Source organism: Notamacropus eugenii, chromosome 2 (assembly GCF_028372415.1).
Source record: "Notamacropus eugenii isolate mMacEug1 chromosome 2, mMacEug1.pri_v2, whole genome shotgun sequence".
Classification (NCBI taxonomy): domain Eukaryota; kingdom Metazoa; phylum Chordata; class Mammalia; order Diprotodontia; family Macropodidae; genus Notamacropus; species Notamacropus eugenii.
In genome coordinates, this window is record NC_092873.1 from 378,364,044 (window position 1) to 378,386,521 (window position 22,478).

General features: G+C 40.8%; 1 protein-coding gene across 1 annotated transcript in view; it reads left to right on the forward strand.

Moving 5' to 3' along the window:
• The window catches only part of IL6R (interleukin 6 receptor), a 64,714-nt gene extending 46,613 nt beyond the window's left edge, over positions 1-18,101 (forward strand). The window contains exons 8-10 of the mRNA XM_072647105.1: positions 97-172; positions 6,159-6,249; positions 12,887-18,101. Of these exons, the coding sequence (XP_072503206.1) occupies positions 97-172; positions 6,159-6,249; positions 12,887-13,133 (414 nt within the window). The 3' untranslated portion in view covers positions 13,134-18,101. The remainder of the gene's footprint in view (positions 1-96; positions 173-6,158; positions 6,250-12,886) is intronic.
• The last annotated feature ends 4,377 nt before the right edge of the window (positions 18,102-22,478 follow it).

The window sequence follows — 22,478 nt, forward strand, 5'->3', positions numbered from 1 at the left end:
TAAACAAGTTTATGAAGCCTAGTCTATGAGCCCTTGATAAATAAGTGGTTAATAAATGTTCACTGAATGAATGAATTTGTGGGATGTTGTTTTCAGGTGACTACTACCTCAGACAGCTACAATGAGAGCCTTTCCCAAGAAAACCCTGAAGGCATCACCAACACTTTGCCAGGTAAGAGTTCAGTATTCCACTTCTGGGAGCTCTGGGTTAAACTGTGGAGGGAAAAGGCATGTGGAAAAATCTTAGAAATTTTGAATCATGGGTTGAAAACCAATCTGATTAATTTGATTTGGAGAAGACTGATAAGAAATGTGCTAGAATCACTTCGCAACTGTCCTGCCTTACTTGATGACTGAGATACAGCTGACTGCTGAAAAGAGAAGTGTATTCAAAATGTTCATTCCTGAGAAGCTCACAATGTAGGTGTACATATATGTAAGCTTACATATATGTAACACACATATAAATATATATTGTATATAGAATATATGTACAAAGATCGCTGTTCAGTCATTTCAGCCGTGACCCCATTTGGGGTTTTCTTGGCAAAGATACCGGAGTGGTTTGCCATTTCCTTCTCCAATTCATTTTACAGAGGAAACTGAGGCAAACAGGTGTGCCAGGGTCACGCAGCTAGGAAGTGTCTAAGGCTGGATTTGAGCTCAGAAAGATGAGTCTGCCTGATTCCAGGCCTGGCACTCTATCCAGTGTGCCACCTAGCTGCTCTATGTACAAAGATATTTCAGAATTCATTTTAACATCCAGAAACTGAAAATATTGTTGCAGGGTTCCTTGATTTGGAAAAAAGGAAATAGACATTTATGAAGAGCCTATGTTCCAAGTACAAGTATTATCACTTTTGATTGTCACAACACATGTGGGTAGGAGGTGCAGTTATTATCATCTCCATTTTACAGTTGAGGAAACAGGCAAAGAGAGGTTAAGCTACTTGCTCAGGGTCACATAGCTAGCTAGTAAGTATCTAAGGTTAGCTTTTCTTTACCACTTAATAGTATTTTATTTTTTCAAATTACATGTGAAGATAGTTTTCAACATTTACTTTTATAAGATTTTGAATTCCAAATTTTTTTCTTCCTCCCTCTCTCCCTCTCTCCCCTCTCTCTCCCCAAAACAGCATGCAATCTGAGATAGGCTATACATGTACAATCATATTAAACATATTTCCAATGTTAGTCTTGTTGTGAAAGAAGAATCAGAACAAAGGGAAAAAACCACAAGGAAAAAAAAGAGAAAATCGTATGCTTTGATCTGCATTCAGACTTCATAGTTCTTTCTCTGGATGTGGATAGCATTTTCCATTATGAGTCTTTTGGAATTGCCTTAGGTCATTGTATTGTTGATAAGAACTAAATCAATCATAGTTGATCCTTGCACAATGTTGCTGTTACTGTGTATCATGTTCTCCTGGTTCTGCTCATTTCACTCAGCATCAGTTCATGTAAGTCTTTCCAGGTTTGTCTGAAGTCCACCTGCTCACCATTTCTTATAGTGCAATAGTATTCCATTACATTCATACACCACAAGTTGCTCAGCCATTCCCCAGTGGATGGGTATCCCCTTAATTTCCAATTCTTTGCCGTTACAAAAAGAGCTGCTATAAATAATTTTTTTTACATGTGGGTCCTTTTCCCTTTTTTTAATGATCTTTGGGATACAGACCTAGTAGTAGTATTGTTGGATCCAAGAGTATATATAGTTTTATAGCTCTCTGAGCATAATTCCAAATTGCTCTACAGAATGACTGGATCAGTTCACAACTCCACCAATAATGCATTAGTGTTCCAGTTTTCTGAGACTAGATTTGAACTCAGGTTTTCCTGGTTACAAACCCAGCACCCTATCTACTGTGCCATTAAGTTGACTACTGTACTTACTGATTTATCCCCCAAGCTACCCGTGCACTCCCTCCTCACCTTTACTTCTTGGATCCTCAAGCTCCATTCAAGACTTAGCTCAAGCACCAGTGCTTCTTAACTTTTTTTTTTTGGCAGTCTGATGAGACTTACGGACCTCCTCTCAGAATGCTTTAATGCATAAAATAAAATATACCTATTAAATTCTTATTAAAGAAATGTATTTATCAAAATTTTAGGAGAGGGAAAGTTTGTACCCCCCAGCCAGGTTAGGAATTGCTGGGGAGTGAAACCTTTCTTGATAGCCTCAGCTATTAGTGCCCTCCCTCCAATTACCTTGCATTTATTTGGTCTAATTTTTGCATACACTTGCATATCTACACAGTTTCCCCTAGAGAGTGTAAGCTTCTAGAGGACAGAGACTTGTTTCATTCTGTGTCTTTGTATTTGAATTCTCCCTGGCTCAATTCCTGGCATACAATAGGCATTTAAATGCTTGTTGGTTGAGTGAAAGTATTTGTAAGGAAAGTATTTTGAAGACCTTAAAGCCTCTCTGTGTAAAAAGTTATCAATTATCAATTCATAAGATAATTTACGAAGACAGGAAGGGTGGAGTTGTGATTCATATCACATAAGTGAAATCTCTCATCTTTTGAGGTTTTGAGGAATTCACTGAAACTGAAGACAAATTTTTCACTACAAGTAGGGTAATTGGAAGGAAGTCAGTATGGTCCAGCAGATAAAGTTTTGGAATTGGGGTCAGGAGGGGCTGGTTCAAATCCCATTGAAAACATTCATTAGCTATGTGACCTCGGCAAGTCATTTAATTTATGATGCCTGTGCAACTTACCTCCCTAGGCTGTCAGAAGGCTCAAATGAGATAATACCTAGAAAGTGTTAACCTTAAAGGGCTTTCAGTTATTTTTATTAACTACAGAGCCATGCATTCATTGATCTTCTTAAAGCTAAGTCTATAATGTAGACTCCACATCAGAGATTCTTAACCTTTTTTTGGTATCATAGACACAAAAAAAATAGCTGGTTATCACACCTATGAACCCCCTTCTCAAAATAGTTTTTAAGTGCACAAAACAAAATTCACTGGAATACAAAGGAAACCAGTATATTGAAATACATTTATCAGAATACTTTAAAATCAGTTCACAGATTCTAGGTTACGAACCTCTGCTCTCTCTCTATGGTCATTTGGAAGTCAAAGCATAGGAAGAGAACATATTTGACTGATGGTGCCTAAGATATCCCAAGAAGATAGAGATGAGCAGAGTAGATCATAATAGATCTCTATCCAATGCAAAAGCCTTCCTCAGACATAAGATTGGCTGGGTATGGTTGCCCTTTGTGATGTCAACCTTCAAAAGGTAAGGCAGTTGTTTAAACCCCATTTGGGGTTTTCTTGGCATGATACTGGAGTAGTTTGACATTTCCTTCTTCAGCTCATTTGGCAGATGAAGAAACTGAGGCAAATGGGGTTAAGTGACTTGCCCAGGGTCACACAGTTAGGAAGTGACTGAGGTCACATTTGAACTCAGGTTCTCCTACCTCCAGGGCCAACACTATCCACTTCATCCGCTCCAACCACATAGCTGCACCACTGAAGGATATATTACTAAATACTTCTTATTTCTCTTAAGTATTCCACCCTGGAGCTAGCAAACTTGCAAATTGTGCCTCAGTTTCCTTATCTATAAAGTGGAGATAAGGGTACTTGCCCTATCTGTCCTCACAGAGTTCCAGTGAAAAGTGCTTTGCAAATTGTGAAGTACCATATAAATGTGAATGGTTGTTTATGTTGAATTGATCTTCTCAAAACCACATCTGTGCCCTAAGGAGGAGACTTGGTATCTGTTCAAAACAGCTGCTTTACTAGCCTGCATAAGACTGTGGTCGGACTTTAAAAACCCAAAGAGATCCATGTGGCTTTATATGACTGGTGAGGAGGATGGGTGTGTAAACCCTGAAAGAAAACAGTGGTGGCACTTCTGCAGGGATCCAGGCTGGCCTAGACATGGTTGGGCTTGTGCTGAGCAGGTTGCTTTTTTTTTTTTAATTTTCAGAAGCAGTATGGCATAGTGGGGGGTGGGGTGCAGTTAGGTTGTATAGTGCACAGAGTGCTGGGTCTGGAGTCTGGAAGACTTATCATTTTGAGTTCAAATCCAGCCTTACAGTTTAATAGCTGTGTGACCCTGGGCAAGTCACTTAACCCCATTTGCCTCAGTTTCCACTTCTGTAAAATGAGCTGGAGAAGAAAATGGCAAACCACTCCAGGATCTTTGCCAAGAAAACCCCAAATGGGGTCACAAAATGTGGGACACAACTGAAAAACAACTAAACAACCACAATAACATGGCACAGTGGGAAGATGCATGGACTAACTAAATGGATTAACTCATTTTAAAATAGATTAATTAAAAGATTAATAGAACAGAGCCTGTGTCACCACTTACTAGTTGTATAATGTGGGGAAAGTTATTCACCACTCTGAGCCTTAGTTTCCCTTTCTTTAAAATGGAGATGATGACTGTTCTATTTTACTATTAACCTCAAAGATTTCTTGAGCTGTTGGAGGGATGGAAGTTATGTGAAAGAACTTCATAAGCCTACAAGGGCTAATTAAATGTGAATAATCATCATAGGATTGCCTATTTAGAGCTGAAAGGATCTTTAGAAGCCATCCAGTCAAATACCTACATTTCATAGGATCATAGATGTAAATATGGAAGGAACCTTAGGGACAATCTTGTACAGGGGTGGGGAACCTGCTGCCTCAAGGCCCTAAGTAGCCCCCTCTAGGTCCTCAAGGGAGGTCTGAATCGGTCAGAAGGCCCCCTTTGAGGACCTAGAGGGCCATATGTGGTCTCAACGCCTCAGGTTCCCCACCCCTGAAGTCCATCTCCCTCATTTTACTGATGAGAGAATTGTGGCATAATGAAGTGTCCTAAGTCTCCCAGCTTGAGCATTTCTGAGGCAGGATTGGAATTTTAGGTTTTCTGGACCCCATGCCTAGCATTTCATCCATTACAACAGATGAATACACGAAGGCTCAGAGAGAGTTCACACAAGTGTGTAACAGGGCCAGAATCTGAGCCTGTGGCCTCTGATTCCAAACTCAGCCCTCTCTCTCCTCACTGCACCATGCTGCCTGTAAGAGAGAGGCAACGCTGTTGTTATTATCAACAGTTCAGGACTTGGAGTTGGGGAGCCTGCCTTTTAATATCACTGAGGTCCCTAACTACTACTGACATACCTACTCGATGATAAGCGTGGTTATAAGCATCTTGCTGGCAAGGATGATGCCACATTTGTGCTTATATCCCCAGCACCTAGCATGGTGCCTAGCACAGAGTAGACCCTTAATAAAGTCTTATTGCTTGATTACTAGTTGTATGTCCCTGGACAAGTTCCCTAAGCCCTGCTGAGCCTCAGAGCACCATCATTTATAGACTAGTTGTGATCTGCACTGGTGGAAGGAATTTCTACACTGAGAGTTGCTCACACTGGATGGTATCCTTCCCATATTTCTTTATGTGTGATATAGCTCCTTCAAAGCTTATAATATTGTCTGTTTACAAGCATACTTTGGAGATATTACATATTTGGGTCTAGACCATGGCAGTAAAGCAAGTAACACAAATTTTTTGGTTTCTTGGTGCATATAAAGTTATGTTTATAATTATACTGTAATCTTTAAGTGTGCAATAGTATTATCTAAAAAATCACATATATATCTTAATTAAAACTACTTTTTTTTTGCAATAATTGCTAACCTGCATCTGAGCCTTCATCCAGTCATAATCTTTTTGCCGTAAAGGGTCTTGCCTAATTGTTCTTGGCTGTTGAAGGTTGGAGTGACTGTTGCAATTTCTTAAAATAGGACAACAATGAAGTTTGTTGGATCCTTCTCCTTTCATGTGAACACCGAGGCCATTGTAGGGTTATTAACTGGTCCAATATGCAACATTTATAGATTAAATTTGCTGTCTTATATGGGTGAAGTTCATGGGACCCCAAAATAATTATAATAGTACCATCAAAAAACACTGAGCACAGATCACCATAACAGATATAATAATGGGGGTAAAGTTTGAAATATTGCAAGAATTAACAAAAATGTGACACAGAGACACATTGTGAACACATGCTGTTGGAAAAATGGCTCTGATGCATGGTTGCCATAAACCTTCAATTTGAAAAAAAAATTGCAATAAAGCGAAGCACAACATATGAAGTATACCTGTATTTCATTTATCTCCCCTCTTCTACAGTGCCTGGCTCTACTCATTCAACCTACACATTTCTGCTAGCTGGTGGAAGTCTGGTCTTGGGAATGGTTTTATTCATTGGCATTATCATGAGGTAAGATGGCCCCAACTGGGATGATTCTGTGCCACTTGTATTCTTGATGCCCAAATGACGGGGTCATCTTAAACTAATACAGCTATCAGGCTCTGGGCCGTGATGATGGAATAACCAAACTTCCACAAAACGTACAAAATCTTCCTTGCTCTCAATTTGTAAATATGTTTTTAAGAAGAGATGGTGCAGACTCTGGCACGGGTAGCAGAATTTCCTTTTCAACCATCCCTTCCCTCTTTCTACTTGGGTATTTGCTTTTAATACTCTGAATCTCTAAATAGCTTAGCTCAGCAATTGGCTCATTTAACAAATGAATGACTGTTGAGGAAAAATTACACTTCTCTTGATTTCACTTTAGAAATGTGCAAATTGTACAGTTTGGAAGTAAGAGGTACAGGCACTGGGGTAGAGAAATCTATTTTGCCCTACAGGAAAATAGAGGGGAGAGGGATTGAAGAAGGGGGGGTGATAGAAGGGAAGACAGACCAGGGGAAGGGAGAGATGGGGTGCATGCTGTTCTGGAGTGGAGGTTGGAAGAGATGAGAAATTTGAAATTAAAATTCTTGTGGAAGTAAATGTTGAAAACTGAAAAATAGATAAATTATATATATATAATATAAACATATATAAATAAATTATATATTTAAAAAAATAAAACTAAGAAAAAAAAAGAAATGTGCAAACTGGTATGTACTTCAGGCCAAAAAGAAATTAGTACAGGATGGTTTGGGGGCTCTTATTGTTTGATTTGAGAACCGGAATTGGGTAACAAGTGGAAAAGAAATGTAAGAAATTCACCTTTCTTTTATCTTGGCTTTAGGTGTGATTTTCATGGAAACCTATGTCTGGAGGCCAGAGCCATAATTAGATTTTTTTTTAAGCCTGAGGTATAAACAGATGAGCTGGGAAAAGATGTTAGCAGTGCTGAGGACAGTCAGACTACAGAAAGAAAGAGGGTAAAGCCCAGAAGACAATCTGATCATGAATGTATTTAAAACATGTTCTCCCCAACACCCTAGAGCTGTAAGGGACTGTTCCCTGCCCCTCGCCTTACCTATGCCCTGAGGCAAAGTCTCATTCTTCCCCATGTTGCTCCTGTGTTGGTTATAATTCTCTCTGGACTGGGGGCTCCCGTTAAGCTTATTCACATAGATAGATTCCTCTGTCCTTTTAGGCAGCAGTGTCCTTGTCTTGCCAAAGAACCTGGCAATTCATTCGGGGATAAATTAAGTTGAACGGATACTTTTATGATGCTATGATGTCATACTGTAGAGTAATTGTGGTTGGAAAACTCCATCTTGAGGACCTATCGTCTGGCAGTTAGGCTTTCTGTACCAAGCTGGGACTGGTCTGTGGGCAACACAGTCACTACATCCACACCTTGTGTGTGCGCGTTCGTCCTTTGTTGCCAAAGAAGACCATGCCATCAGAGAAGTAATGACATGACTTGCACTTGACTATGTTTTGAGTGAGGGAGGGCTGTGCAGGTCACCAGCCTCACTTCTCCTCCAGGGCCATCTGAATCCAGTGACCAGATATTCATCAGGATGACTGGAGATGACCCAGGATGAGGCAGTTGGGGTTAAGGGACTTGCCCAAGGTCACACAGTTAGTGAGTGTCAAGTGTCTGAGGTGATATTTGAACTCAGGTCCTTCTGACTCCTGCACTGGTGCTCTATCCACTGCACCACCTAGCTGCCCCATTATGTCCACATCTGCTCTATAGCTAAATGACACAGTGGATAGAGCACTGGGCCTAGAGTCAGGAAGACTTGAGTTCAAATCCAGCCTCAGACACTCCCCTAGCTATGTGACCCTGGGCAAATCACTTAACTGTCTGCCTTGGTTTCTTCATCTGTAAAATGGAGATAATAGCACCACTTTCCTCACAGGGTTGTTGTGAGGATAAGATGATATAATATTTATAAAGGACTTAGCACAATACTCCCCCCACCCCCCCAAAAAATCTTCCTTTCTGTGTGTGTTTCTTCTCCAATACAATCCCAGCAATAAGAAGCAACTGTGGTTTAATGGAAAGAACTTTGCATGTGGGCAGGGGTTAGAATACTAACTAGTTCCAGCACTTACTCTGTGACCTACTATGTTAATAGAAATTGATATTATCCATGTTGTATTGTGTTTTTATTTCTTTTGTTAATATGTACCAATTGATTGAAATAATTCCAAATGACATTTTATTCTGGTCTAGGGGGCACTGGGGGGCTTTTGGGCCACTTGAAGTCAATGGGCAGTGATTTTGACCCTTGTGAACTGGATGGTTGTTAAAATTCCTCCTAGCTCTAAATTCCATGAACCAATAAAATTATTGAATTAAGAGGAAGGACCAGTTCAGTGTTTTGGTTTGAATACTGCTCGATTGGCCTCCAAAAGGCTCACAGCAATTAACAGTCCTCCCAACAATAGGGTACCTGTTTTTCCACTGGCCTTCACAATGGAATTTTATCGTTTTTAGCTATTTTTAGCAGTTTGCTGGGAGTACGGTTTGGTGGGTAGAGGCCTGGTCTTAGAATCAGAAAGACCCATTTGCTGCCTCTGTAGGAGTGAATTAAATTGAAATTTACTCATGTGGCTCTGGGCAAATCACTGGTCTCTTAGTGCTCCAGGCAAGACCAAGACTCTAAGTTACAGATAGTTTGTTCATCTGCATTGGTGGAAAAAGTTTCAACACTGGGAGTTCCCTAAATCAGCAAAAGCACAGGTCTGAACTTCTCTACCTCACAAAAATAAAGCGTGGTATATTAGAGTTGTTTAAATTTCATTTAAATCTTTTTGATAATTAGAGAATTTGAACAGTTTTTAAAGTGTTTTTTGACAATTTTTATTTTTTACTTCATGATCGTCTGTTCATGCCCTTTGACTACTGTTCTCCTAGAGAATATGTAATAGCATCATAAATTTAAAACTCGAAGGAATCTTGAGGTCATCAAGTCTACCCCCTTACTGCTACACCCATTTTGTGGGTTAGAAAATCAAGGCCAAGGGAGGTGAAGATGAGACTTGACCAAGGACATCAGTAGCTAAGTTGGAATTTGAACTAGTATCCTTTGATTCTACATCCCCTGGTATGGTGGCCCATGCCTGTAAATCCCTGCTACTCGAAGAGGCTGAGATAGATCACTTGAGTTTGGGAGCTCTGGGCTTCAGTGGGGCTAAAGCTAATTAGATGTCATTACTAAGGCTTGTAGCAGGATGGGGAGATCCTCAACCTGATCCTGGGGAACATATAGTCACATAGTGGCTGATTAACTGGTCTATGTTGGAAACAGAGAGGGTTAAAACTTCTGTGTCAATCAACAGTAGACTCAGCCTGGGAGTCCCCCACTGCACTCCTAGCCCAGCTGAGATAGAGAGACCTCATCTTAAAAGAAAAAAAAGGAGGACTGAGCCCATTGGGAAACATGGGCAGGATCTGTATAGGTTTCAACAACTGGGAAAAGCAACCCACAGGGGTGAGTGGAAGAGGGTTGTGGTATCATTGGCAGAAATAAGGAAGTTCAGAAAAGGATAGGTTTAAGGGGAAGGGAAGGAAAGGAAAGGGAATAAGCATTTATATGCTATGTGCCAGATATTGTGTAAAGTGCTTTATAAACAGTATATCATTTTATCCTCACAATAGCCCTATGAGGGAGGTGGTGCTATTATCCCCATTTTACACATGAGGAAACCGAGGCAGACAGAGGGTAAGTGATTTGTCCAGGGTCACATAGCTAGAGAGTGTCTAAGGCTGCATTTGAACTCAGGCCCAGCGCTTTATCCACTGTGTCATCTAGCTGTAAAGCAGATACGGGAATAGTGACTGTGTTGCCCACAGACCAGTCCTAGCTTGGTACAGAGCCAGATGATAGGTCCCCAAAGGATGAAGTTTTTCAACCATTATTATTCTACAATCCTAAAGTGGTATTTTTTTTAACAGAGACTATTTTCCCCCCAAAGAAAATATTAACAGTTGACATTCCAAGAATACTTTTTAAGGTTTGCATACATGATCTCATTGTGATCAAAGTTAAGTGGTGTAATGTTGAACCTGGAGTCAAGAAGGTATGAATTAAAATTCTACCTCAGACACTTACTAGTTGCATAATCCTAGGCAAGTCACTTAAATTCAGTCTACCTCAGTTTCCTTGTCTGTCAAATGAAGACAATAATTGTACAAGCCTCTGAGACTTGCTGTGAGGATAAAATGAGATGTTTGTAAAGTGCTTTGAAAACCCTGATGCCTTAAATAATTGCTGGCTGTTTGAACTTCACAGTAGGTTTTATTCCATCATACAGATGAAGAAACTAGGTTCTGAAAAGCCTTCACCTGACACATACCCACTCTAGGCAAGTTATTTACCCTTTCAGTGCACCAGGCAGCTCTGGCATATGTTGCAGAGAAGGTTCTGACCTGCTTTGGTAGAGATAATTTCCTTCTCTGGAGTGAAATCCTAGGTCTAGTAAGCAGGGCTGTTGTGCTGGTGTTTTACAACTGGCTCACTGCAAAGGTGTATACATGACACACTTAGAAGTTTAATTTGCATTCTCATCATTTTTTCATCCCTCTCTTAAGTCCAGAAATCAACAAAACAGTAAATCCAGCCTGGATTTGTAGCATTTGCCCATTTCTGAGGCATACTGAAAATGTAACAATCTGCTCTTAAAAGCTGGTTTGAACTACAGATTTTGCAGACAGGAAGACATAGAGATTAAATTCACTGTAAGTGCATAGTTCAAGGAAATTAGATATAATCTGTCCAGGGTTGTGATACAGCAAATCTCACAAAGATACTGTAGACTCCATTAAATTTTTCTTTTTGAGTCCCAGGTGAAGGGCCAAAGATTGCTTAAGAGCCAAATAGTAATATGGATAGCATGGAGAAATGAAACTCAAGAAAAATCCCTATTGTTTGTTTTGAGTCCTGGGTTCATTTTCCTCCCCCAACCAAAGCAACTAACTTATAATGATGAATAAATTGGAATTATAGATCTCAGTTTGGAAAACTGGAAAGAGAACTTGGATTTGTGATTGGTGGACCTGTATTTGATCAGTAGAATGGTGGATACTTCTTCTGCCACTTCCTATCTATCTGTATGACTTTGGGTGAGTCATTTATGCCTCAGTTTCCTCATCTGTAAAAACAAGGGGAGTTGGACTGGATGAACTCTAAGTTTTCTTCCAGCTCTCTAAATCTGGTCCTATGATCTTCCTTGCCTTGCCCACCTTCAGAGGAATGATAAATCAAGGGGGTAGTCAAAGTATGATTAGCAGCGGGAGAGTAATAGGACTCATAACTGAAATAAGAGATAATTAGAGATAATTTTGTTCTCCTACTCTGATGTTACCAATGAGGAAACTGAGGCTGAACCCAATGCAACAAGCATTTATTAAGAACCTACTGTATACAGGGTACTAAGAGGTACAGAGACTTTTGGAGGTTATGTGGACAGGAAGTAGCAGAACTGAGATTTGAATTCAGATTCTCTTGTTGCAAATCCAGAAGGAAAAGAAGCCAAGGGGCCTGGACTGTCCAGAGCATAGGTCATCTGTCCCAAGATCACTGAGATATGACTGGACCTTGGGTCACTGATAATGAACCTTTCTTTGAACTACCAATCTGCTCTTCTCAGTTACTTACCTTTGGCACAAGGCCCCTGGGGCTGAGCACTCCATCAGAAACTGTGATCACAAAGATGTCTATCTCTTTCCTGTTTAACACTGTCTTTCCTGTTGAATGAGTCACTTTTGCCCAAATTGTACCCACAGCAGGGCTCTGTTGGAGCTGTTGATGCTCAGTATGCCTCTCAAGAATTGGGGAACCTGAGGTGAAATCTCCCATGGGCTGTGTTGGAAGAAGCAATTGTTGATGGAGGGAGAAGTGGGAGGGCCATTAGAGTGAGGGAGTGGCGCAGTGCTACCTTGCTGTTCACTCACTGCTAAAAACACCTTTTCCGGCTGTTAGTGGCAATATTCATTTGTCTGAGGTCTCATTTTATTTTCTTCTTTAGTAAAAAGAATACACCCTTATTTTCACATAAAATAGTTTTAGTGCTGAGTATAGAAATTGAAATCCTAGTCTCAAGAATTGCCTCCCCCTCAGGGGTTGTCTTAGTTTCCTCATCTGTAAAGTTGGAATGATAATACTGTCCATTACATACAGGGTGTTTTTGAAAGATGGCATTTTAAAAATAAAATTATACATATATTTTTTCTCAATTATCAAGCATTTAACAGCAACTCTTTAAAATATTTCTGAGGCCTTTGACTTAGGAGCATCTGGAAACAGACTGCATTATGAAAAACTTAGTTAGGATTCCTTTGATCTGGGTGTAGTAGAGATGAAGATGAACTAGGAGTCAGGAGGATCTGGGTTTAAATCCCACTTTAGGCATTTTTTAGTTGCATGACCCTGGGCAAATCACTTAAGCTCTTTGTGTTTCCTCACTTGTTAAATGAGAAGGGTTGGCTTCCGGAGTCTCCATGGTTCCTTCCAACACTAAATCTATGATCTTGTGATCTGACCTGGGAGCCTGATTTTCAGGATGTAGGGGAGCAGCCTTGCTGAAGAATTATTTGTCAGCATATGTAATCATTTGTGTTTCTTGTTTTGTTTCTTTTTGTGTGCATGTATTTATCAAGGTACAGAAAAAAGTCGAAGCTGACAGCTTTGAAAGAAGGCAAGCCAAATGTGCTCCCTCCACATTCTTTGGGTCGGCTGGTCCCTGAGAAGCCCCAATCGACCACAGCGTTGGTTCCCCTCATCTCTCCATCAGTGTCTGCCAGTAGCTCTGAGCCTACCAATACCCCAGGGCAGAGTGGGAAAGATACTGCGGACATCCAAAGTCCTTATGACGTTACCAACAGAGATTACTTTTTCCCAAGATAGACCCCAAAATGCATGGAGCATTTGGGCTTCAGGTAGGCTAAACTCTGTGGCACGAAGAAGGGCTGAGTGAACTATCAAGAAAGATGCTTCTCAATGTCATTTCAGTCTACTTGCTGATGGGCTGGTGCTCTGGGCTTCTCTTGACTTATTGATCCACTGGAGAAGCTGGATTGGGTTTCCTCAGAGAACCAGAATGCTTTTTAGGTCCAAGGAGAGCTTCCTGCATGGAGGAGACAATAGGCTGGGAGCAAATGGACTTGTTCCCACCAAACAGGAAGAAGAGGTGGTTGGGTTTCAAAACCACCATCTCAGGATGCTTTGAGGAGCTGAGTTGATAAGTCACCCCAGAGAAAAAGAGAAGCACACCAACACCTATGAAGGACCAGGAACCTGACAGGCTATGCTCCCCCATCCTCCAACACAGATGAGGATGGCAGTTAGGTGCCATCTTGTTCCTAAGAACAAGAGGACTGAATGGAGAGGAGCTGCTAGTGCTCTGGACTCAACCATCAATATTCTCTCATCCTCAAGGCATGTCCCTGGCCTCATTTGGACATGATAATTTCTAGCATATGCACTTCCTTTGGGCATATTTCCTTGCCTAATACACACATTTCGCCGTCCTACCAAGATTCTTGGATACCTAGAAGAGTTGTTGAAGAAATTCAGCCCTTCTAGGCCTATGACTGTCTTGTAGTTTCTTCCTTGCTAGTTTGTTTTTTTCTTCTCAAGATGCTGCCTTCTTTTCCCATTAGAGAATACTGTTGAGAATGAGTAATGGTGCTACCTCTTAGGACCAAATTTTAAAAAATAACACCTTTCCCCACCTCAACACACACACACACACACACACACACACACACTCCCCCATCCAAAGGTTATTCTAATTAGTGTTTGATCGAAATACTTTATTATGTACCAATTGTTTCATCCCTATGTTACCATATATATGTAAACAAACATACACTGTATATAAAACACAACTTCTAAGTATCTGAAAATCTTTCCTTACCTTACCTCTAGTCCAACAGCCTCATTTTACAGATGAGGAAACTGAGGCCCAGAGACTTGTCCAAGGTCCTACAATTCTTTGGTTCACAGTGTTCTACCCCCACCACCCCTGTACAAGGACCAGATGCTCTCTTTTCCCCTTGATGGCAGCTAGGATGTGGTAGCGTCCTTTCCTTCGGGTCTAGTTAAGGCCAGCCTTATAGATGGTTCCCTTTAATGGGAACCATAAAGTCTCATTTTTACTATGGATCTATATTTTTGTTTTGTTTTGTTTTGAACTGAACTCAAATAAGCAGGGAGACAATATTTATGTAAATAGGGATGTGAAAAGAAAAGAACAAGCAAGAATGTACTTTTTACTCAGCTTTTTTCTTTTTTAAAGCATGTTAACTTTCTTTTTCTTTGAGAGGAAGAACATCCAATATTAGAATAGGGTACATGTATAAATAATTCAGGCTAAAAGCACAATAACTTTGTATAGCTGAGCCAAGTGAAAAAAAGAGGAAGGAAGAAGAAAACATTTCTTTCCTCTTTCCCTTATGTTCTCCCTCTCCCAAGAGGAAGGATTCTAGTATTATTTTGTTTTTGATGAATTTACTTAAAAAGCTCACAGAAATCTCCTTTGCCCTAGAATTACCCATTAGATCATAGAATCTTCAAGTTGAGAGGGACCTTAGAGTTCATCTAGTTCAATCTGCGTCATTTTACAGATGAAAAAACTGAGGACAAGAGATCTACCTAAGATCATAAAACTTGTTAGTGGCAGAGCAGAAATTCAGACCCAGGTCTCTGGACTTCTATTTTACCATTCTATGTTGTACCTTCATCCTTGGAAAGGATGGAAGAAACAATAGTGGATTTCTCTGAGAGATAATGTTATGAAATAAATGCGACACAATTGCTACGAATGGTCAGTGGAAAAACACCTGGTCACTTAGAATGGTTAGAGTTCTTTGGATCCAACAGAGGTGGATAGGAAAATCCATTATCTCTGTCCCCACCTCCACCACCTTTTAGATGCTTCTTTAATTTATCCTCTCAGTCAAGTGTTCCGTATTCACCAGCTCACCCTCTCCCCACCCATTTGCCAGGCTCCCCCGTTCTCTAAGAAAGAGTAGATAAAAAAAAAGAAAAACAAAAACCACATTATCATTTTCCTATTTGCTGTAACCCAGCACTGGGTAAGTGGGCAAGTTGGCTAGAACCACAGCCTGTAGGACCAGGAGACCTGGCTTTTGTCCTGGCCTTGTCACTAACGAACTAGGTGGTATTAGCCAAATTTCTTTCACTCTTTGAGCCTCAGTTACCACATCTGTAAAATGGATCTGATGATGAGAGAAGTTGATAAGTCAGTGTTGCTACCAAGGTCCCTTCCAGCTCTATGTTTTGTGATGTCCAAGGCTTATTTGCAAAGCTGGCTTAAACTGTGAATTTTTGAAAGCCTGTGGCAGGCTAGGCTGTGAATCTCAATTCACAATAGCATCAAATAGGTTTTTAAGAGTGGTTGGTTGGTGGGTGTTGGTTTTTTTTTTTTAATGTTATCTGAAGTTTCATAAAGGCTTCTGGAACCTGAGCACAGCAGAAATAGTCTCAGAGGAAACTTCAAAATAAGCATCTGCCTCACAAAGGATCATCCTGTGCCTTGCAGTTCTTGAAGTATTTGAAAGCGTTTTTTTCTTTTTGCCCACATACAAGCTTAACCATCTCAAGCTGAGCCAAGTTAGACTGAGATGTGAAATTCAGATAACTCATTATCTCTGAGAGCCAGCAAGCTTTGATCTCAAAATGATGATTGCTTTCAGGATTACTGTAACCCTGAAGGTTTGTTTTTTTGTTATCTTTTTTTTTTTTTTACTAACCAAAGAGCACTCCCAGCCCTCTGCTTCTCTGTTTGTCTCCCTGTCTCTGTCTCTGTGTTTCTCTCTCAATAAGCTAGGATAAATGAAGCACAAGTAAGTTTTGAGTCCTGTTCCTTCCCTGAGGAAATGCTACCCCAAATTGTCTTGAGAGGTGGCAAATTCCCCATCACTGCAAGAGCTCAAGGGACTGGATGACCACTTGGTGGGGATTGTGCAAGAAGGTTCTTGTTTCAGATTGGGATTTGGCTAGAACCCTCTTGTGCACCTTTGAGGTACCTTGTATGAAATGTATGATTCATAAGGTAGCACTAAGGTACTCCTTCATTTTTAATGTCTTTAATCTATGGGAGGCCATTTTGACCCAAACCTTACATCCACATGTTGGCCTTCATCCATGATGACGGTGCTAGTGACTCAACATCAGCAGCCACTTGCATTGTTGCTCGACATGGACATTTATAGCAAGAGGTAACATGTTAAGAACATCACTTATTCTTCTGACTATGAAGAATTGGAAACCCCTGTCTGTACAATGTTTGTATTCAAATATTTGCGCAGCCTCGAGCCTTATTGGAATGAGAAACATCAAAGAATGTGTTTTGATCATTACTGGGTCCACCTAGCCACTGTTAACCCTCAGAGAGTCCCTTCCTCTAAAGCACAGCAATGAATTTGTGGGTACATTTGCCAGGGACAAGTTATACAAATCTTGGAGGAGGCAGGAAAATTGTGTCTCTGATGAGGACAGACACTAGCAGGGTGGGAAGGAGTGAGCCCCTCTTGAGGAAGAGAATTGTGGCCTGAAACAGGATCCAAGCACGCATAACCCAAAAGTTCAGGTCAGGTAAATACCAGTGTTTCTTCCATGTGCCAAAATCCAATGATTTGAGATGGAAGTAGGAAACCCAGTGGAGTAGCTGAGATTCAGACTGCAGGAGAGTACCAAGGTGGTGAGAGATAGGGAGTGCTGGGGAAAATTGTTTATCTCAACATGGCTTTCTCAAGCTTCAGCGTTTTTTGGTGCCTGTGACCCATTCCCCACCCCTGCTTTGCAGAGACATGCCTACTGAGTCAGAGGACAGATCTACCATGCTCCTTGTAGACTCAATAAGGCTTTGGGGCACCAGCACTCATACTGTATTTCAACCACTTCTGCATCTGTGGGAAATGAACAACTGTCAATCGCCTAATCCCAAATTTCCTTTTATATGTTGGAGAAGCTAAGCCATCAAAGCCAGAGCATGTATTGTGGATAGGACCAATTGTTAGGTAATATCCCTCAAAATTAATGGCTGGTAGCATCTCCCATTCCATGATGACAAGTGTCATGGTTTCTGAATTCCTCAGTGAGCATTATGGAAACTCATCCTCTTCCTATTTCAAACTGAATTATAACCTGTATGTGTGTTTCCTGATCTAAAGCCTTGCTTCAGGTGTACATAGCATTTTGGAGGCTAGAGATAGTCTGAAAATGTTTTACTTTGGAGAAATGATGAAAACTGATGATGGTGATTTTGAATAAGACCACAGCACCCTGACTTTCTACTCAGGTCAACAACCAAAATGTAGGGTTTCTGGAAAATTTGTAGCAGTTTCTGGAGTAGGTGGGGTAGGAGGTTTGAGGGGCAGAGGAGAGCCCTGAGCACAGCACTCAAAGCAGATGTCTCTTCTAATTAGCTAATGTCATCACATCCTTGGGGTGGCTGAGAGCCAGCCATCCAGGGTTTCTATGGTAACATTAACATTAATTAAAGGACATTCTCAGTTTCATGAATGTTGGCTCAAGCTAAGATGCCACTAGAGAAATGAGCCTGCTCCACATTGGAGAATTCTAGAAGGTGGCAAGGTGACTAATGCTACAGAATTTACCTGAATGTAAATCACTGGCTTGTTTTTGCAAAATACCTCAACTCTGTGTGATTTGGTCAACAGAAGTAAGACTTTTCAACTGTCTACTTGATTTCCAGAAAGCATTTACCAAAGGTTAATATCTGTATCAATAGGATCCCTTTTCAATGTATTTTCTATCTGCTGTTTTTATTTTCATTTAAAGAAAATATTTTTTAATGTTTGAAATAAACACATTTTTAAAACTTAAGTCAAATGAATTTGCATTTGGGGTTCCCACACTATTTAGAAAGGCTATATGGACAAATGAAAGGCTGAGCAGTATAATGAACAGAGGGCCACCTTGGAGTAAGGAAGACCTGGGTTCCAGGACCACATGAAAAACATACTAGCTGTGTGACCATGGTCAAGTTAATCAACCTTTCAGTGCTGTAGGCAAACACTGGAAGACTACAAGTTACAGAGAAATTACTTATTTGCATTGGTGTTGGAAGAGGAGTGACTATATACTGAGAGTGACATCACAGGTCTGGGGACCAACCAAAAGTAGATTTGTGACCTGAAGGGTCACTTTCTGTAGCTCAGTTTCCTCATTTGCAGGGGGAAATGAGGAGCTTGGACAAGATATAATGAGAGCATTTATATAGAATTTTAAGGTTTACAGAGCATTTTAATAATGATAGCATTAATTTAACATTAATTAAAATCAATAAAGCAATAATTGCCAGCTTTACATAAGCTCTTTAAGGTTTGCAAAGAGTTTTACACATGTGGTCTCATTTGTTCTTCATGACAGCCCTGGGAGGTAGGTGCTATTATTTTCTCCTTAGTACAGGTTGGGAAACTGAGGCCTAGAGATTAAATGACTTTCCTAGGGTCACACAGCTAGTAGGTATCTGAGGCAGGATTTAAACCCAAGTCTTCCTGACTTCAAGTCCTGTATTCTAACCACTATACCACAGGTGTCAAAGAGGCAGCCAGCAGGCCATGTGGAGCCTCCAGCACTCTCAATGCAGCCTGAACCAGACTAAAATGTAATTGGGAAATATTGAGCAAAATAAATAAACTATAATTGGAGAAAGAAATGGTAAACCACTGAAGTATCTCTGCCAAGAAAACCCCAAATAGGGTCATGAAGACTTACATGACTGAACAGTGACAACAACATGACTTAGACCTTGAAGAGAAGGATTTTGTGGAGGAGCCCATGACCTAAGCTTTGAAGAGGAGGATTTTGTGGAGGAGCCCATGACCTAAGCTTTGAAGAGGAGGATTTTGTGGAGGAGCCCATGACCTAAGCTTTGAAGAGGAGGATTTTGTGGAGGAGCCTATGATCTACGTCTTGAAGAGGAGGATTTCAACAAGAGAGAGTGCACCCTAGGCAAATGCACAGAGAGAGGAAAGGGCAGGATGAATATGGGAACAAGTAGTAGTCCAGTTGGACTGGAATGTAGAGAATGTAACCAGATTCATACACTTAGGAAATCTAATTTGGCAGCTGTGAGAAGGATGGCTTTGGAAGAGTTTGGAGATGTAGATGTCATTAGAGAAGGGAGAGCTCCAGGAGGGCAGGATTAATGTTCTCCTCCAGGAAGGCATGGGTGATGATGTCCACATGTGATAGAGACTTGAATAAACAAAGGGGAAAGAAGATGGAAAGAAGAGGAATAGTATAACCAGAGGAAAGGAACACCCATGAGGTTTTGACCTTATCTTACAAGGGGAGATGACACAGAAAGATTAACATAGTGAAGATGTCTGAGAAATTAGTGGGTCAGGTGGCTAAGGAGGGAGAGAAGTCAGTTAACAAACATTTATTAAGCACCTACTATGTGCCTGGGCAGGGTGTTAAGCATCAGGGAAAGACAGTCCCTGCTCTCAAAGAGTTCATGGTCTATGGGACAGGGGGAGATGACATGCAAACAATTATGTACACTCTATAAACAGGATGTAAGGAGATTAATCAGCAGAGGGAAGGCACCAACATTGAGGGGGGCATCAGGAAAGGCTTTTCCTGAGGAAAGGAGAAGGGAGGAAAGAGAGAGAGAGAAAAGGGGGGAGGGAGAGGGACAGAGAGATAGAACGAAGGAGAAAGAGGCAGAAGAAAAGAGACACTGAGCATCTAATCTATCTTTGGGGATTAATGGTTATACATTTAAGGGTCTCTGTTTTGTTTTTCTTCTTCTAATAAAACTTCAAGACATTCTGAACAGTAGGCTTCAATCAGAGAGAAGGTCATGATTTGCAGAGTGTCACATCACTATGTAACACTATGTAACACTGACCCAATTTTCCTCTTCACAAGCTATATACACACTGGCCAAAAGAGTGAAAAAAGAAAACCAAAACTATTGCCAATCAACTTTCAAGGTCAGCGTCCTCAAGATGGGATGGATCACTGAAACATTTGTAACATCAGGTCATCCAATGAAGTCTAAGAAAACCATATCTGATCCTGTTCTTAGAACCAAGTTCTTAGAGACTCTGTAGGGAGACTGGAGATGCCTATGGACTCCTCAGAATAATGCTTTTAAATAATCCAAGGAAATCATATATTTCAGGTAGAGATTATTGAAATCAAAAATATAGTTTTATTCTATTCAAGTTCTTTGACCTCAAGTCTATCCAGGAACCCCCTGGAGATCTATGTATCCCAGGTTAAAAGCCCCTCTTCTAGATGCTGGAATGTAAGACTAAATGTTGTTTTAGCCACATGATTTGCATGTTAAATCTGTAAGATATACACAAAAAGGAACATTTGTTCTACCTAAGACTTCAGTGAGCTTTACCAAGCCAGTATAAGCTCATTTAAAAGGTCCTCTGTATCTGGAGGTTATTTAAAGCAGTCTCCTATATTCTTCACCTAGAAAATTTTAAATAATATATTTAACTTGTTAAAAAAAAGGAGGGGAAAGTGAAAAACTCACACTGCCCCCCCTCCCCCCATTGTCTTAGGCCTTTCATGTCATGGGAGCTTCTGACACAAAAAGGATAGGGGAAAAGATACAAAACAGTTATTTGTAAGAAGGAACATTTTTTGGTAAAACCTGTTCTTGGAACCCATGACTTCTATTGATGTTGGGAAATTGAAATGCAGTGGTTACTCAACAGCCTAGGAAGGACAGTTTATAAAGCCCAGGGTTGGACAAAACAAAAACTAAGGTAGAAAAGATTCAGGAATTAGACTTGTGGAATTAGAAATATCAATGTGAAGTAGAAGAAAATGGGAAGTAAAGTAGAACTAGTTCAGGTTTGAAGGGGGAAAGAAATCTTCAACAAAACTCTGTAGGGATGCCTGAAAGTTACTTAAGGCAGATTGAAAAACATGTGAAAGCCATCTGCTGCCTGCTCCCCTGCCTGGGCAATCAGAGGAAAACCACAGGACAAGAATGGCAGGATCCACGGTTTCCTTCAGGATGCCTACTTCTGTTTCTGAGTCGGTTCCCTGGCTTGCTCAAAGGTACACAGGAAGCAGATGGCCCCAGGGTGACAATGCTGCATGGATAGTGGAGCCACGGGGTGAGAAGGAAGGCACAGGGCCAGAAGAAACAAGAGATGGTCCCTTCCCTTTTTTTCTTACAGTGTAACTGTTAGGATAGCAGGGCTACGGTATTCATATCAAAAGAACTCCTGAAGGCAGATGGTATTTCAAAACAAGGACACCCTGTTCCATGAATAGTTTCTAAGAAAGCTGGATCAATGATATTGCATCAAGGTACAGATATCATGTATACATAACCCGACAAGTCCCCATCCACAAATAAACAGTTATTAAACTTTCTTTTATCCTGGGTACCAGGCTGAGTGAAAGGTCCTTACTGGCTCTAACATTCAGGGATTTTGTATGGCCCAGAGAGCAGGGCACTATTGAGTCAAGAAACATGGGGGTATGCCCTTAGCTTTGTTGATGACTTGGGGCATATTGATTACCCTCCCTGGGCTTTGGTCTCCTTGTTTGTCAAATAACGGGCTAGCCTAGATGGATTCTAAGGTGCTTTCCCAACTCCAGCACTCCAGCCATGGTACAGTTGGCCGTGCCAGAAAATCAGAAGCACTGATGAAGTTTTTAGTTATTCATAATGTACTTTTTAAAACTGCAAACCCTCGACTAAGCAGAGTCTTGTAGGAAAAAGGAAGGGAAAGGTCTCAGGGATTTACAGCTCCTCTTGGGCGGGCTTGACTTGGATCTCTGTCTTCCTCATGTTCAATGACAGCCTCCCACACTTTCAAATATTTCAGCACTTCTCTTGTTTTCTTTCTGAAAGCCCCTCCTCTCTTCTTCAAATTAACTTTTTGACTCAGCTACTTCCTAACTGAGACCAAAATAGCTTTAGGTGGTGACCTAAAAGGCGACTGAAATCAAGTCTTGTCAGTGAAACCAAGTGTCACAGCAGAAACGTGAGAGTATATTAATCTCTGATGGAATGAAGTTGTTCCAATCATTAAAAATAAAGCACCTTCCTGAGCAGGTGCTCGAAGAGTGGTGGGTTGGGTTTTTGGGCTGTTGTTTTTTACAAATGTTACCATTAAATCCCAGTGGTCCAATGAGATATTTGTAAAGTACTTAGCCTGGCACATACTAGGTGCTTAATAAACATTCGCCACCCCTTCCCCCAGAGATGAAGGT